We start from the raw sequence: 15,623 nt of genomic DNA on the forward strand, positions 1-15,623 counted from the left end.
ACTCTAACGCTCGATGCACTGGAAAATAACAGTTACTGTAGGTTAGTTTTTAAATCTGAAACTTAAAATGGACAGCAAATAAACAAAAAGCCATCAATAGTAACAGTAAGACCAGGCTGGACCACATGAGGCTTTATGTTAAAAACAAGACCACCACCCCTATGTCTTTCTTCACAACAGTGGGAGAGGAACCCTAGAATGCATATAAACCAAACAAACAAAAACAAAGAAAAACAAAAAACCAAACAGCCCCCCCCCAAACAACAAAACAAAACACCTCAGAATAGCCAAAGCACTCCAGAGAAGACAACAGAACAAGAAGGAAGCATCCTAATACTCAACTCTGAAGGAAACAGGCAGACCCTCTACACTGCCCAGCTCCTCTGGTGTCCCCTTCAATGGCTGCCCATCAGTGAGAACCTCACTCATCACATCTAGCTTCTGCAAATGCTGACTCTGATGAGCTGAATTCATGTCTTTCTGTTAGGAAGGTGTGTGCTTCACCAACGGGGCCAGTATCGTGACGTCAGACCCTGGGATGAAAATATTGGTAGTTTTAAAACTACGAATGGTTCCTCTGTGTGTCCTATTACTGAAGTCACTGTGTTCGTCTCTACGTTGCTGTGACTAAATCTGTGACATAAGGTAATGTAGGAGAAATTTAGCTTGTGGCTTCCAGCATGGGGGGGAGGGTGTGATAGAACAGAACAGTCACACTGTGGCAGCCAAGGGAAAGACAAAGAAGGATGCCAAGACAGGTGCCAAGGAAAGAGGGCATCAAAAGACATAACCCAAGCAATGGATTGCCTCTAGTATGGCTGACTTTCTGCTTTCTGCCACCTCTCTATAAGACCTCTTATCATGAATCCATTACTGTGCTTATTAGGTCTAGTCATCTCTGGAAACCCCCACAGACACTCTTAGAGGAACACCTTACTATTCTAGCCATTTCTTAATCTGATCAAACTGATAATCAAGCATCGCAGCCATCTTGGCTGATAATCGGTCATCACTGAGACCTACTGTGACGTAACTTAACTATGGTGTTTTATCACACTCAGGAACAGGAAGACAACATGTTCTGTTTCTCATCATGGAGTATATTATATATGCACAGTTCATGTTTTAGTTTTAAAAGTCTGAAAAGATTCCTCCATTTTAAAAGTCGTAGTCCTCATCAAGTATCTTCTGTTATAGCTCTGCAACTTATCTTTTGAGACAGAGTGTCTTGCTGAGCCTGGAATCTGCTGATATATCTGGACTAGCTAAGTAACAAGGCCCGGCAAGCCCAGGGATCTTCCTGTGTCCCCTTCCCCAGCAGTGGGAGGTTTGGTGTGTGCTATCCCAGCCAGCTTTTATGTGAGTTCTAGGAGAGAAATTCAGCTCCTCTTTTTTATACAGAAAACACTCTACCAACAGAACCACCCCTTCATCCTATCTAATACCTTTTTAAAAGTGTGGGTTCGTATTCAAGAGAAGTATATCAGGTGTTTGGCATTATCTGTCTTATTCTTTTGAGGCTGGGTCTCTCAGTGAACTTGGAGCTATGCTGGAGGTCTCCAAGAATCTGTCTCCACCTGTACAATACTGTGGTTACCAGGTGTACTGACTGGGTCTGTGTCAACTTGACACAAGCTGGAGTTATCACAGAGAAAGGAGCCTCAGTTGAGGAAATGCCTCCATGAGATCCAGCTGTAAGACATTTTCTCAACTAGTGACCAAGGGGGGAAGGGCTCAGCCCACTGTGGGCGGTGCCATCCCTGGGCTGGTAGTCTTGGGTTCTATAAGAAAGCAGGCTGAGCAAGCCAGGGGAAGCAAGCCAGTAAGCAACGTCCCTCCATGGTCTCTGCATCAGCTCCTGCTTCCTGACCTGCTTGAGTTCTAGTCCTGACTTTTTTTTTTTTGGTGATAAACAGCAATGTTGAATAAACGTTCCTCCCCAACTTGCTTCTTGGTTATGATGTTTTGTGCAGGAATAGAAATCCTGACTTAGAGAAATTGGTACCAGCATAGTGGGGTATTCCTGTGACAACCTGACCATGTTTTTGGAAGGACTGTGGAAGGACATTGGAACTTTGAGCTAGCAGTGCCATTGAATATTAAGAGCTCTGTGGGATGTTTCACAGGAGCTTGGAAGATAATGTTGAGAACAGTGCAGAAGATGGAGGCCTGGCTTTTGAAATTGCAGAGGGAAGATTAAAGACCCTAATCAGGGCTGTTGCTGTTTTGATTGTGAAGATTCTGTGGTTTTGGTTAGCTGGGGCTGAAGAGTCAGCTGTGATTAACAAGATACCAAAACTACTAAAGCAAAACCTTTACAAGGACTATTGATGCTGGTCAGCTGGAGTTAAGAAATTAGTAGTGATTAAGAAGAGACCATTATCACTGAGGTGAAATCTTCTGGAAACTGTTTTCTGAGAGCACAAAGAGGCTGTGTTGCAGAGATAGCCAAGGTTTGTACTTTGTGCTGTGGCTGGACTTGGTAATGTGTAAGAGTCACCCAGGTTGTACTGGTTTTGGAGGAATGAAGGCATCATGAAGAGCAGTTGAGGCTTGGCACTGTGAGAGGCCATGGAAGACCATTGCTGAAGGTGCAGCCTCAGTTGCAGTTAATGCTCCAGGACTGAAGGGGTCATGCAAAGGAGTTGAGGCTTAGCACTATGAAGAGAGCCTAAGAGAGGCTATTGGTGAAGCCTAGTTGCAATAGAAGACAGCGGTGTTCTGGAGATTCCAGTACCATGAGGTGACCACCAAGAACAGCAGCAGCAGTGGAGAACAGGCAGCTGGAGCCTAGAAGACAAGGTGTGTGCTACAGAAGGCAGGGCTGGAGAAGTGGCCCAAGCCCTTGCAGGAGCCCAGAAGTTCGTGAGTGGATCCCAGACATTAGACAATTAGAGTTTTATTTTGCTTTTGATTGTGGCTGTTCCTTCATATTTTTCCCTCTTGAAGGAAGAAAGCATTTTAGTGGAACCCACAGTTAAGAGACTTTGAATTGAAAAAAGACTTTGAATTTTAAAAGAGATTGGATATTTTAAAGAGATTGAAATTTTAATATGTAAGATTTTGTAAAGACTGTAAGATTCTTAAGGTTATTTAGATCTTGGGGATGAATAAGAAAGTAAAGGTTAGGGCTTAATAGTGATATGTTTGTGTGTAAAGTTTACAAGGGGTCAATTGTACTGGCTGGTTTTGTGTCAGTTTGACACAAGCTGGAGTTATCACAAAGAAAGGAGCCTCAGTTGAGGAAATGCCTCCATGAGATCCAGCTGTAAGGCATTTTCTCCACTAGTGATCAAGGGGGGAGGGCCCAGCCCATTGTGGGTGGTGCCATCCCTGGGCTGGTAGACCTGGGTTCTATAAGAAAGCAAGCTGAGCAAGCCAGGGGAAGGAAGCCAGTAAGTAACATCCCTCCATGGCCTCTGCATCAGCTTCTGCTTCCTGATCTGCTTGAGTTCCAGTCCTGACTTCCTTCGGTGATGAACAGCAATGTGGAAGTGTAAGCTGCATAAACCCTTTCCTCCCCAACTTGTTTCCTGGTCATGTTTTGTGCAGGAAGAGAAACCCTGACTAAGACACTGATCATATCAAGTTTCATCAGTTTACAGTTCTGTCAATAATAAAACAGAAAGTTTGTTTTGCTCACAGCTTTAACAGTACATTACCAAGCTTTGCTAGATACTTTCTCTTATGTTAAGATAAACCATCTATTTATCCATCCATCCATCCATCTATATCAATTAGCTATCTATTTATTTAGATAGGGGCTCTTGTGGCCTAGGTCCATCTTGAACCCACTCTGTAGCTAAAGATGTCCTTGAACTTTGAGTCCTCCCACCTCTTGCAGCTGAGTGCTGGCATTACAGGCATTTGCTACCACAACTAGGTGTTTGCTTGTTTGTTGTTCTGCAGGGTCTCACTGGTCAGCCTAGAACTCTCTATGAAGGTCAGGCTGGCCTTATGCTCTCAGAGATCTAGTGGCCTCTACTGTACTTAAAGGTGTGTGCCTTTGTACCTGATCACACCACATTTTATTCCAGGGCTAGGGATGGAGCCCAGGGCTTCCTGCAAGCTAGGCAAGCATTCTACAAACTGAGTTATATAATCCTAGCCCCGATTTTCTTCTAAGATATTCATTACAGGTAAATTAAAATTCCAAACCATCTCATTAACCCCCCAAAAAAGCCCCTCTCCCATGGCCATTTCGGCTGTTAATTGTGTTTCATCTTTACTATCCTGTGGACCTGCTTGGTCAAACAAGTCTAGCAATTGCTTTGAAGGCTAATTCTAAGCTAATTCTAATAGGTCTGTCCATTGAAGGGTCAATTATTCTCTTCCCAGCTTTCAGATTCAGGCATGCAATGTCAGTCTCTTGCCCAAATCTCCCAGGGTACCCTGCTGGCTCCAATCATGTATAAGCCTACCCCCCCAACACAATTGTATATGCTCAACACATGTTGTTTTCTAGGATGTGGCCATAGCACACACCAACTTGAGGCAGCTGTGGTTAACTGTGCAAGATTAAGCCAGTCAAACTTTCAGCATGGTTGGGGAAGGCCTCCAAGATGCTGTCCCTATTGGCAGTTGATGGCTGTTGCAGGCCGGAGAGTCCAGTCACTCTTCTTTGGGGACTTGGCTGCTGGCAGATTGATCATGCCCCAGTAGATGGCCATATTCCCATGCGCTACGTGATATATGGTGAGCAAGAGTTAGACTTAGGGAGTTATTGACGACGACGCCACCACCACCACCACCAACAAGATGTGAAGGTAGGAGGGAGATGGGGTGGGAACAATGGGAGAGTTGAAGGGCCACTCATGGATGGATATGATCAAAATATGCTGTATATATACACAGATTTTTTAAAGAACAAAAATATTATATATGTATATATATATATGTACATATATATTTATTAAAATAAACTATGCTGACCCTCTTGCTCACAAACACCTGTTCTCTGTTCTCCACCCCCAGTCCGACAGTGGCTCCCTCCATTTAAGGTGTATCAAGGTTCATGCATGTTGTAGCATGGATCAACATCTCATTCTTTTTGTGGTCAACTTGTATTCCAGTGGTCTACATCCGTATCTGTTGATTCATCTGCCTGCTGATGCACTGTCTGGGTTGTTTCTACATCTGGGCTGCCATGAACCCTGGTTTGTAAGTGTTTGCTTGAGGTCCTGTTTCTGATACTGTCAAGTATTTATCTCAGAGTGGACTTGCCCAGCCAAAGCTAAACCGGTCTTCCCCACTGATCATACCACCCTGTGTCCCCAGAAGGATGGGGGTTCCAGTTTCTCCACTTTCTCTTAGTACCATGACTACAATATTGAGTGTGAAGTGGGATTGTGTTTTGCTCATTTATTTATTTGAGGCAGTGTCTTCCCAATTCAAATTGGCCTCAGATTCACCATGACACTGATAACAAGCTGCCTGCCTTCAGCTCCCAGAGAATCATGCCTGGCTTCACTTTGACTCTTACCTTCCTGATGGCCAAAGGCCTTGAGCATCTTTCCATGTACTTATCAACCATTTACAGAGGTACCTGGAGAAGTAGCTCTAGAAAATCATTTTCCTTTCCTTTAACAAGTATTTTTATGTGGATGGGTGTTTTGCCTGTGCATGTGTTTTTGTGCACTGTGTAAAGTTACCCTTGTGTTATCCAACTGACGATCTTCCCGCCCTCATATCTTGTTTCAATCTGAACGTGGCTTTATGTTTATTCTCGGTCCCAAGTTTGTATAAGCATCGATTTTCATTCATCCTCTGCCTTGCCAACAAAAGCCCATGATTCAGGGGGCTGGAGAGATGGCTTAGAGGCTAAAAGCACTGATTGCTCCTCCAGAGGCCCCGAGTTCAATTCCCAGCACCCACATGGTGGCTCACAACCATCAGTGATGAGATCTGGTGGCCTCTTCTGACATGCAGGCATCCAAGCAAGCAGAACACTGTATACATAGTTTTTTTTTTTTTTTTTTTTTTTAAAGCCAGTGAGCCTACACAGAACCTCAGAGAGAATACAGTGGGACTTGTGATTCTAGATGGGGTAGAGAATGGGACAGGAAGTGGAGGCAGAAGGAACAGCAGGAAGAGAGCTGGATCAAGAACATGTGAAAAAAAAATGAAGGTAACATGGGGCTGTTGCCTGGGAGGAAGCCTAGCCAGCTTGGAGGTTTAGAATGGAATGATAATTGCTTAGTACTTGACTCAAGGGTATGGTTATTGGAAAACTAGTAGCGGTAAAGAAATACAGCTGCCAGATTAATTGTCTAGTTATGATTACATTAAAAACAATTTAACACGTATCTATGTACTACTCGAATGTCTGATGTTGGTGAAAGCCAGAGGAGAGCTTCAGATCTCTCAGAGCTGCAGTTACAGATGGTCGTCAGCGGCCACATGGTTGCTGGGAATCAAACCCCGGATCCTCTGGAAGAGCAGCGAGTGCTCTTAACCCCTGAGCCATCACTCTAGCCCCCTAGAAAATTATTTATTCAGTGCTTTGTTTTAGGCATCCTAACTTCCATCTTCCCCAGATATTTACTTCAATATCTTGACAGGCCGTTCTTGTTTATAACTGCACCAAAATTTTCATTGCAGCCGTAACTTGCTAGTGGATCCTGACAGGGGTTTTAGAAGCCATTTTTGCAGCTTTCCTAAGTTTCACAGGAAGGCAGTGCGCTCTTGAAACATACTTGGATTCCTTTAGAGTACATTTTGTTTAGATCCCATTTCATCTGCATCAGACGCCAGCAGTCCTGAACAGCATGTCATGGGGTGTGACTGGGTTCCTCTAGGTGGTGCTGTTGAGTTGAGAATATCGCTGAGCCAACTCCATAACTCGGTAGCGTTTTGCTAGCTGCTCAGCTCTTCCCAGAGACAGCCTCTCATCAGTTGCTGCTAATCATAACTCCCAGAGAGGTCCTCGCCAGAGAATCTCCTTCCTGATGGCACAACCACACTTCCCTGGTGAGGGCCGACCGAACGCTATACTGAGGTTTTCACACTCCATCCTCACAGCAGCTCAAAGACTCCCGCTCCTCCTCTCCATTAGCTTCCTCACCTATTCCTGCTTGCCCATGTTTTCTGCCAGCTACTGCAGAACAATAGCCCACTGCTTCTTTTTCTTACTCTCCTTGAGGAACTGAGGGGGAAGAGGTCTGGAGTAGTAGACTTTGTCTCACCATCAAAGCCGTTCCCTCTTCCTTGAAAGTCTAATTACCTTGTCAGCCACATCTCTGATTTTTTGTATGGTCTCTAGCATTATTTCTCATGGCCGGAAGAGCCCTACACTTTTCAGGAATCATCACAGGACTAGATTCTTCTGTCATGTCCTCCATACTTAACAGCAAAAAGAAAAACAAAACAAAAAAGCAAAGCAAAACAAAGCAAAAACAAAACCCACATGACAGCAGCAGCAACAAAGCTCAAACCAAATAATAATAATAATAATAATAATAATAATAATAATAATAATAATAATAATAATAAACAAATAAAAAGAAGACCTAGGCTGTTTTGCCAGCATCCAGGAAGACTTAAATTTCAACACTGAATAAAAGCAGCTATGGTGGCATGTGCTAACAACAGCAGCAGCAGTACGAGGTGGCCACAGGAAGCTCAGAAGTACAAGGTCATCCTTGAGGAGTTCAAACCAGCTTAGGATTTAGGATATAGGAGTGACATTCTTACAAAGGCAATAAAACAAACAAACAAAAAAACCAAAAACCAAAAACAAAACTTAACAGGAGATAAAGAGATAGCTTAGCCATCTTTGCTGTTCCTCAAGAGGTATGGAGTTAAGTTTCCAGCACCCACAGCAGGTAACTTACAACCATCTGCAACTCTACCTTCAGAGGACCTAACATCTTTTTCTGGTCTCTGCAGGCACTGGTACACACACACACACACACACACACACACACACACACACACACACACCAACAACCCAACCAGAGTGTATTTGCCTAGCATACATGAGGTCCTGGTTTAAATCCCCAGCACTTCAAATTAATAACCACAAAATATATATACATGTATAAAATTATACATTCCAAATATTTTACTAAAGCATTTATTTTTTAAACAAAAATATACATTAAATCTCAGATTTACAGCATATAGAAATAATTTATGATTTGCACTTTAAATTAATATTGCACCCAACAGTGTTAAGTCTTTGACACATTTGCATTGTCAACCCTTCCCGACATTCAAAAATAAAATGAAATCGAAACCTGAAACTGACAAAATTACACAAGCTAAATTTTTCGTAAAAAAAGGAAAACATACAATTCTTTTTATGTACATTGGTAAAGTTGTAAACTTTCAGAAATTTATCTTCAGAAGATAGGCATACATTCTTTCATCATACCTAGACAATGCATTTTAAAAGTACAATTTAATTTTTCCTGTCCTGTATATAGAAGATGAACTATATATGATTTCCTCTTGGGAATTCACAGACTGCTATGAACATTTGTGAGGGACAAAAAAAGTTACTTATTGCAACCCACAGGCACCTTCAGTAGAGCAGGGAAACTGTTTTGTGAAAGAAATAAAATGAGAAAAGTCCCTTGGGGGAAGAAGTTACCTTTTCAAGGCTATTTTCCTTAATCACCTAATATTTTTTTTAAATATAAAAAAAAATCTGTTTTTTTTTTTTTTTCTTTTTTGTCTTAGGCATAAGACAAATGGCAGAGCAAGGCTCCAAAAGACTCATTCAAAATACTTTCTAGGAAGGGGGACACTAACAGTTTCTTTTCAACAGATAACTCTGTAAAATATTCCCAAATGTACCGCTAATGCCCTCTGGGCGTTTTAGTTTGTTTAAACTTATCTGTACTGAACAGGAGACCTGGAGTTTCACTTCCAGGAAACACAAGGGGAATTTCTCAACAGGCTCCTCTATCAAGTCCAAGCTCCTGACAACGGGACAAACAACCTGCAAAGTTCACACTCAAGAACCTAGCAATGGAATCATAATTGCGGACTCTCTCAGTGTTTTAAGTAACTTTACCATTTTTGTATTGGGGCTGCATTCATAGTTCTCCTTGGCTGAATGTGGCCACAGGCAGCAGTTTGAATCTACCTTTGCATGTCTCATTCTCCTCTGTTGTGGGTAGTAGTAACAATGTTCCCATCACTTAATGGTCAAGACTCTTGCCCCTGCCCACCCTCCCCCAGAGCCCACCCAGTGGCTCAGAAGTGCTAAGTAGTATCTTCTTCCAAAGGAAACTTTCAGTAGGCATTGCCCTGTCCTTTCCTAGTCAGTTTTAAGTGATCCATAATTGTGCATATTTATGGGATACCATGTGATGTTTCTTCTTTTTTGTACTGATTTGGGACCTAAGACCCCAACTCTACCACTAAGCCACAAGGTAGCCCGCCATGGGCTGTCCCTCGACATGTATGTATTGTATGCTATTGACATCAGTTATCACTTTGTGTTGAAAACATTCAAATCCCTTTGGTCAAGCATTTGGGAAACACACAAGCCATTATCTTTAGAAATGCAAATGCACTCTTATCTAAATGGAACTTTACGCTACTTGATAATGTCCTTAGCTTTTGAAAATCAATTTTAGAAAAATTAAAGAGTCAAACAGGGAAATACCAAATAGTAAAAACATGGAATACATTATTTAACCTGGTAGTCAATCAAAACCAGAATGAAATGTCGCACTTAATCAAACTGTTGCCTTCAATCAAGGAAACTTGTTTCAAATTTTGAAAATTGGTACAAAGAAACAGGGAACCCGTCAGGGGATAAACATTAGGACCTTTTGTTACTGCACTCATAAATTAGAAACAGATTTTCTTTTTTCTGTTTTTTTTTTTTAAGGTGAGAAGCAGTGGAGAGTGTATCTGAGGAGTCCATGCTTGCAAACACAGAAGAGTGGAACTGTAACTTTGTAGTGTAGTTGTCTCCTTCAAGCTGAAATGGAGACTTTTCTAAATTCTGCGGTCTTCCGTTAGGCCTGGATTTAAAAAAAAAAAAAAAGTTCCCTTTGAATCTCAGCAGACACGGTCAGCTGAATAACAGGTGGTCTCTTGGCTTTGCTATTGCTTAACAGCTCAAACCTAAAGTTTATTAAAAAGGTTATTGTCATCAGTATCACTGTGACAACCTCAGTCTGTTTTATTTTATTTTTTTTAAAGTCCTGAGTTGTTCATGAAAGAAGAAAAACAAAAGACACTTTCCCAGCGCTGCGGTCTCTCAGCAGAGCGGTGCAGAGCTCAGCTCTCCACTGTGCGGCGGTACTCAGCCGTGCCCTCTGCAATGATGGCATCCAGGGGCGAGCGCTTCTTGCGGATGCTGCGGCCAGAGGAGATGAGGTCTGCATAGCCCCTCTGGTGGGAGAAGGCATAGGCTGAGCGCCTGGAAGATGCTCCCCTCCGGAACACGTTCTGCCGCCGTTTCCACTGCTCTTCGGCCTTCAATCGCTTTCGATGCTTCTGGATCTGGACAAAGAAAGCCATCAAGAGACAGATCTGAGATGCACAGGTCACCCAACCACTAGACGCTGGGCAGCAGCGAGCCCCGCTGAGAGGCTTTACACCCCTATTCTAGACTAATGGGCCCATGGGGCTGGGGACTATTTCCACCATCCTTCAGGTAGATTATGGAAAACTATTGCCAGGCATTTAATCCCTGTACTCAAAAGGAAGAAGTGTCAGGCAGGTCAGCCCCGTCTATATCGAAAGTTCCAGGAAAACCAAGCCTCACATTTTTCATAAGTGTAGTGGTCATTTCCTGTCAACTTGACACAAACTAGAGTCAAGTTTGAGAAGAAATGCTAATTAAGACGGTGCCTCCATCAGATTGGCCTGTAGGCAGTCTCTAGGGCATTTTTTTGATGAATGGCTGGTATGGGAGGGCCCAGCCCAACGTGAGGGTTCCACCCCTGAGCAGATGGTCCTGGGTAGTTAAGAAAGCAGGCTGAGCGAGCCACAGAGAACAAGCCAGTGAGCAGCACTCGGCCAGCTCCTGATTTAGTTTCTGACTCCAGCGTCCTGCCTGACCTCCTGCCCTGGCTTCTCTCAGTGGTAGCTTTTGACCTGGGAGTCACACGATGAAATAAACCTTTGCTTCCTGACGTAGATTTGCGAATGTTGTTTATCAGAGCAATAGAAAGCAAACTAGGAAGTTAAGCTAACTTTTTTGGTGAGTCCCAGGGCAGACTATGTGCTGACAAATCTCAAAGGCATGTTACAGCGTAGTCTGTCTCTTGCTTGTTCTCTCTCTCTCTCTCTCTCTCTCTCTCTCTCTCTCTCTCTCTCTCTCTCTCTCTCTCTCGCGCGCGTGTGTGTGTGTGTGTGTGTGTGTGTGTGTGTGCGCGCGTGCGCGCTGGAACCCAAACCCAAGTCTTCGTTCTTGCACTTTGAGAACCGAGGTCCCATCTTTTCCCCTGTTTCCAAACAGTGTCTACTGTCACAGTATTCTCCTGGGCACTGGCTGACCTAACATCCGGCCTCACCTATATACAGGATGCTGGTTTATGAAGGTAAGTGCCCCTCCTCTCTACAGTAACATTCTTCATAAGACAGAGTGATTTCTCTTGTTGGCTATTGGTTGAATGTGCAGCTAATTCTGACAAATGACATCTGATGAGAAAAAGTACATGTTCAAAGTTCCCAGGGTCCTGAGGGAAAAGATGGAAGTCTTGTCCCCATTTATCCATGTGATGCCAGGAAGTGCTGTGGTCATTTTACTAATAAAGACACTCTTCTCAAGAGAGTAGTGGGAAAAGCAACGTTAAGTTACCCAACAACGGGATCTGAAGCCTGCTAATCATTATGCAAGGGGAGATGACACATTATTTTTGATTGATTATATTATCAGAGATAATATTTTGCTTTAAATAAAGAGGGTGGGTGGGGGGAGAGAGGGTAGGACCCTCTCAGAGGCAAAGGAACTGTGGGAGCAGAAACCAGGAGGGGTGGCAATGTCTGAAATGTAAATAAAGTAATTAATTAAGAAAATAAGGGGGATGTGGGGAAAAAGCCCAAACCATTTGCATGGCAAACTGTTAACATAATTGTAAGACTGAAGGGGCGAAACATGCTTCACCGTGTGAACAAATGTCTGAAGGTTCCCGATCCCTAAGGATGGAACTAAGGAAAAATGGTGAATCAACAAGGTTCTTATCAGCCTTCCCATGAACTTTCAGCAGGAATGGTAGTGATGGGGGATGTACTGGGTCTCCGAAGGGACACTCCAGTAGGAGGAGGGGTAGGTCTGCATCTCTAGTACCTTATCACTTTCTGATGGCCAAATGGTCATTGACAGGAAACGGATGGCCACGACAGGTAACAAGCAAACTGCAACCGTCAGGATGATGGTCAGCCAGATATATGGCTGTCTCAGGGCATTGGAAGCCGTACCTGGAAGAACATCACAACATGGGTTTACAGAGGTGCTTCTATCTTAAGGACGTAGTTAGCCTTCCAAACGCTCAGCACACATCTCAGGTAACATTTTGTAACGTTTTATTACCTCCCCACACTGCTCCAGAAATGGACATCTTACCCCCCCCCCCCGTTTTCAGATTTTGTTTTTGAGACAGGGTCTCACCCTGGAGCCTTCAGAGTGTGGGGAATGCAGATAAGATCCACTCTGCCCGGCCAAGAATTTACTGTTGTGGTTTGGTTTTTCTGAGACAGGGTTTCTCTGTGTATGCCTGTCTGTCCAGGAACTTGATCTATAGACCAGGCTGGCCTTGAACTCACAGAGATCTACCTATCTCTGCCTCCCCAGTGCTGGGATTAAGGGCATCCACTATCACTGCCTGGCAGGAATGCAGATTTTAAAAACCAAGAGCCAGCAAAGAAAAAAAAAAGTCATTTGTCTGTCTGCTACAGTCTAAGAAGGAAGGAAGGAAGGAAGGAAGGAAGGAAGGAAGGAAGGAAGGAAGGAGGAAGGAAGGAAGAATGCTTTTGTTAATACTGCATCAACAATCAATAAAAAATGGGAGCTGGGATGGACAGTACCTGTTTTGTAAGCACTAGGCCCTTAGGATCATTTAGAACTAGAGAGTCTCCCTCACCCCCAAAATGTTAAAAACAAGGAAGTTTCTAGCTTCTAGTTTTGGCCCCAGACTGTACACATTTGTCACTAAAACTGTCAGCCCGCTGTGTTTTATATGGGTCATGCCTTTCAGTCTACTCTGAGGTGGGAGCTGAGCCACTTCGGAGTTGAGAGCTTAGTAAACACAACTAGTCAGGACAGCCCCAAGATCAAAACCCACTCTGTGATAGGAGCCATGCTTTATCCACAGGAACTGGTGTGATTTGCTGTCTGATTTTAAAATGCGAGCAGGTGATTATATACACTTCCCCAACATCTAGAGCCGGATGTATCGAAAAGCTTTTGGTGCTCTATATGAGTTCATGAAATTAATTTTTAAAATTTAAAAACTTTTATCTTTTAAAAAAATTAGCACAAAGGTATGGGTTTTATTAGGGTGTTTTTTCAAACTGGGCCCTCCCTCCTGCTTTCTACCCTCCTGCTGTTCTTAATCCCCTCCAGAACCTCTTCCTACTTGGTGTCTTTTGCTCTCCCATATCCTGTGCGTCCTTTGTCCTTTGCCTATTTCCATCTTTCCTCATCATATAATTTACTCTCTCATATTTCCCTTTCTAGTTTTAAAAACTTTACTCATATTTACACACACACACACACACACCCTGTCTTTGCTTTTTTTCCCCGTCTTTGCTTTTAAACTACTAGATATAAATTAGATTAAAAACACCTGCTTCACATAGGAATGTTTTTTCTAAGTAAGCATCAAAAGAGTAAGAAAACAAAACAAAATGAAAATTATGAAAACTAGCCCCACCAGAGATTAAAAGGGTTACCACAGCAACAAGCTTTTATGAACCAACAATGGGCCATAAAGTCCCAATCTTCTATTCAAACAGAAAGTTGTGGAGAATTTTTATTTCATCATAAATCCAAACTACTTGAGAATCTCACATAGTCCAGCTTATGTTTAGTTTTGTAACTGTGATCTTTATATCAGTGTCATTCTATATACAATGTACAATTAACCTCCATTCCTCTAACACTTCCCAGACCAACCCCTCATCCTTTCTTTTTCTCTTTCATTTTCTTTCTTTTCTTTTCTTTTCTTTTCAAATAACCAGCCAAGTCTGCTTTGTGCTACCCACATCCTCAAGAATGGGGCATTTACCAGAGTGAGGGGTGACACCCTTAAAGAAATCTGACTCTCACTTGCTCAGAAGCCATCAACTGTCCCACTAAAGGGACATGAGCCCCTTCCCCCACCACACATAAATACTGGCTGACTTGACCCTGTGTAGGCAGCCACAGCCTTTTGAGTTCATGAAGGCAGCTGTCCCGTTAGACCCAGAAGACACTATTGCTGCTCTGACCTCTGGCTCTTACATTTTGTTTTTTTGTTTTGTTTTGTTTTTTTACTTTTACACCTTTTGTTTGCCTGTATGCCTGTGTATCACATGCATGTCTGGTGCTTTTGGAAGCCAGAAGAGGCACTGGATTTCCTGGAGCTGGAGTTACTGATGGTTGTAAGCCACCATGTGGATGCTGGGAGTCAAACCAGTGCTCTTAACTGCTGAGCCATCTCTCCAGCCCCAACCTCTGGAGCTTAAGCCACATGTTTTGCACAGTTACCATCATTGCTGCCCATGGCTTCTGTGTACTGTTCATTGAACTACTACTGTTCAGCATACATATTTCCAAAGATGGACCCGACTTCTAAGTTCTAGGTTTCCATTGTATTAGCAATTCATCATTTGATTAGTTAATTTAATATTCTTAAGTCTTTGACCTATTTCCACACCCCCTTTACAAATAATTAATACTGTCATAGTGTTCCAGCTTCTGTACCAAGAACCTTAAAACAGAAACACCTGGTCAGAATGCAGGAAGCATTTTTATAGTTCACTGTGTATTTTCAGAGAGTGCTTTGGAAAAATTAAAACATACTTTCAGCAATATATATGCACTCAATGTGTCATAATTATCAAGATTAGGTCTTGTGGGATTAGAGGAAGGCTTTATTTAGCTGCCCCCACCACCACCTCCTCCTCTTTCTAAAAGCAGAGTCTGCTGTAGACCAGCTGGTCTGGAGCTCACTGCATAGACCAGGCCAACCCTGAACTTGGAGAAATCTTCCTTCCGCTCTCCCGTGACTGGATACAGGCGCACACCACTGTTCCCAGCAATTTAATTGTTGGCTATATTTATTTTTTATTGCTTTTAAATTGTGCTTTATTATCTTTTACTGTATACAATTTGAATGTCATTTTAATTTTTAAATTGAAAATAGATTTTTTCTCCTCATCTATGATCAAGGTTTCCTTTTTCCCAGCTCCTCCCAGATCTCTCTATTTCCCCACCCACCCACATTCACACCCTTCCCTTTCTCTCATTAGACTAAATCAGGTATCTAATAAATAACAAAAAGGGTTGGAGAGGTGGCTCAGTGGTTAAGAGCGCTGACTGCTCTTCCAGAGGTCCTGAGTTCAAATCCCAGCAACCACATGGTGGGTCACAACCATCTGTAATGAGATCTGATGCCCTCTTCTGGTGTGTCTGAGGTTAGTTACAGTGTACTCATGTAAATAAAATAAATCTC

The 15,623-nt window shown here is 42.9% G+C and overlaps 1 protein-coding gene across 2 annotated transcripts in view; it reads right to left on the reverse strand.

The window, feature by feature from the left end:
- Window positions 1-9,477: 9,477 nt before the first annotated feature.
- Window positions 9,478-15,623, reverse strand: part of ATP8B1 (ATPase phospholipid transporting 8B1) — a 102,172-nt gene continuing 96,026 nt past the window's right edge. For both annotated transcript variants that reach the window (XM_080920395.1, XM_080920396.1), the window contains exons 27-28: window positions 12,257-12,387; window positions 9,478-10,464 (exon numbers count right to left, since the gene is read on the reverse strand). In XM_080920395.1, coding sequence (XP_080776521.1) covers window positions 10,240-10,464; window positions 12,257-12,387 — 356 coding nt within the window. In that variant the 3' untranslated portion in view covers window positions 9,478-10,239. The remainder of the gene's footprint in view (window positions 10,465-12,256; window positions 12,388-15,623) is intronic.

Source organism: Micromys minutus (assembly GCF_963924665.1).
Source record: "Micromys minutus genome assembly, chromosome: 8".
Taxonomy (NCBI): domain Eukaryota; kingdom Metazoa; phylum Chordata; class Mammalia; order Rodentia; family Muridae; genus Micromys; species Micromys minutus.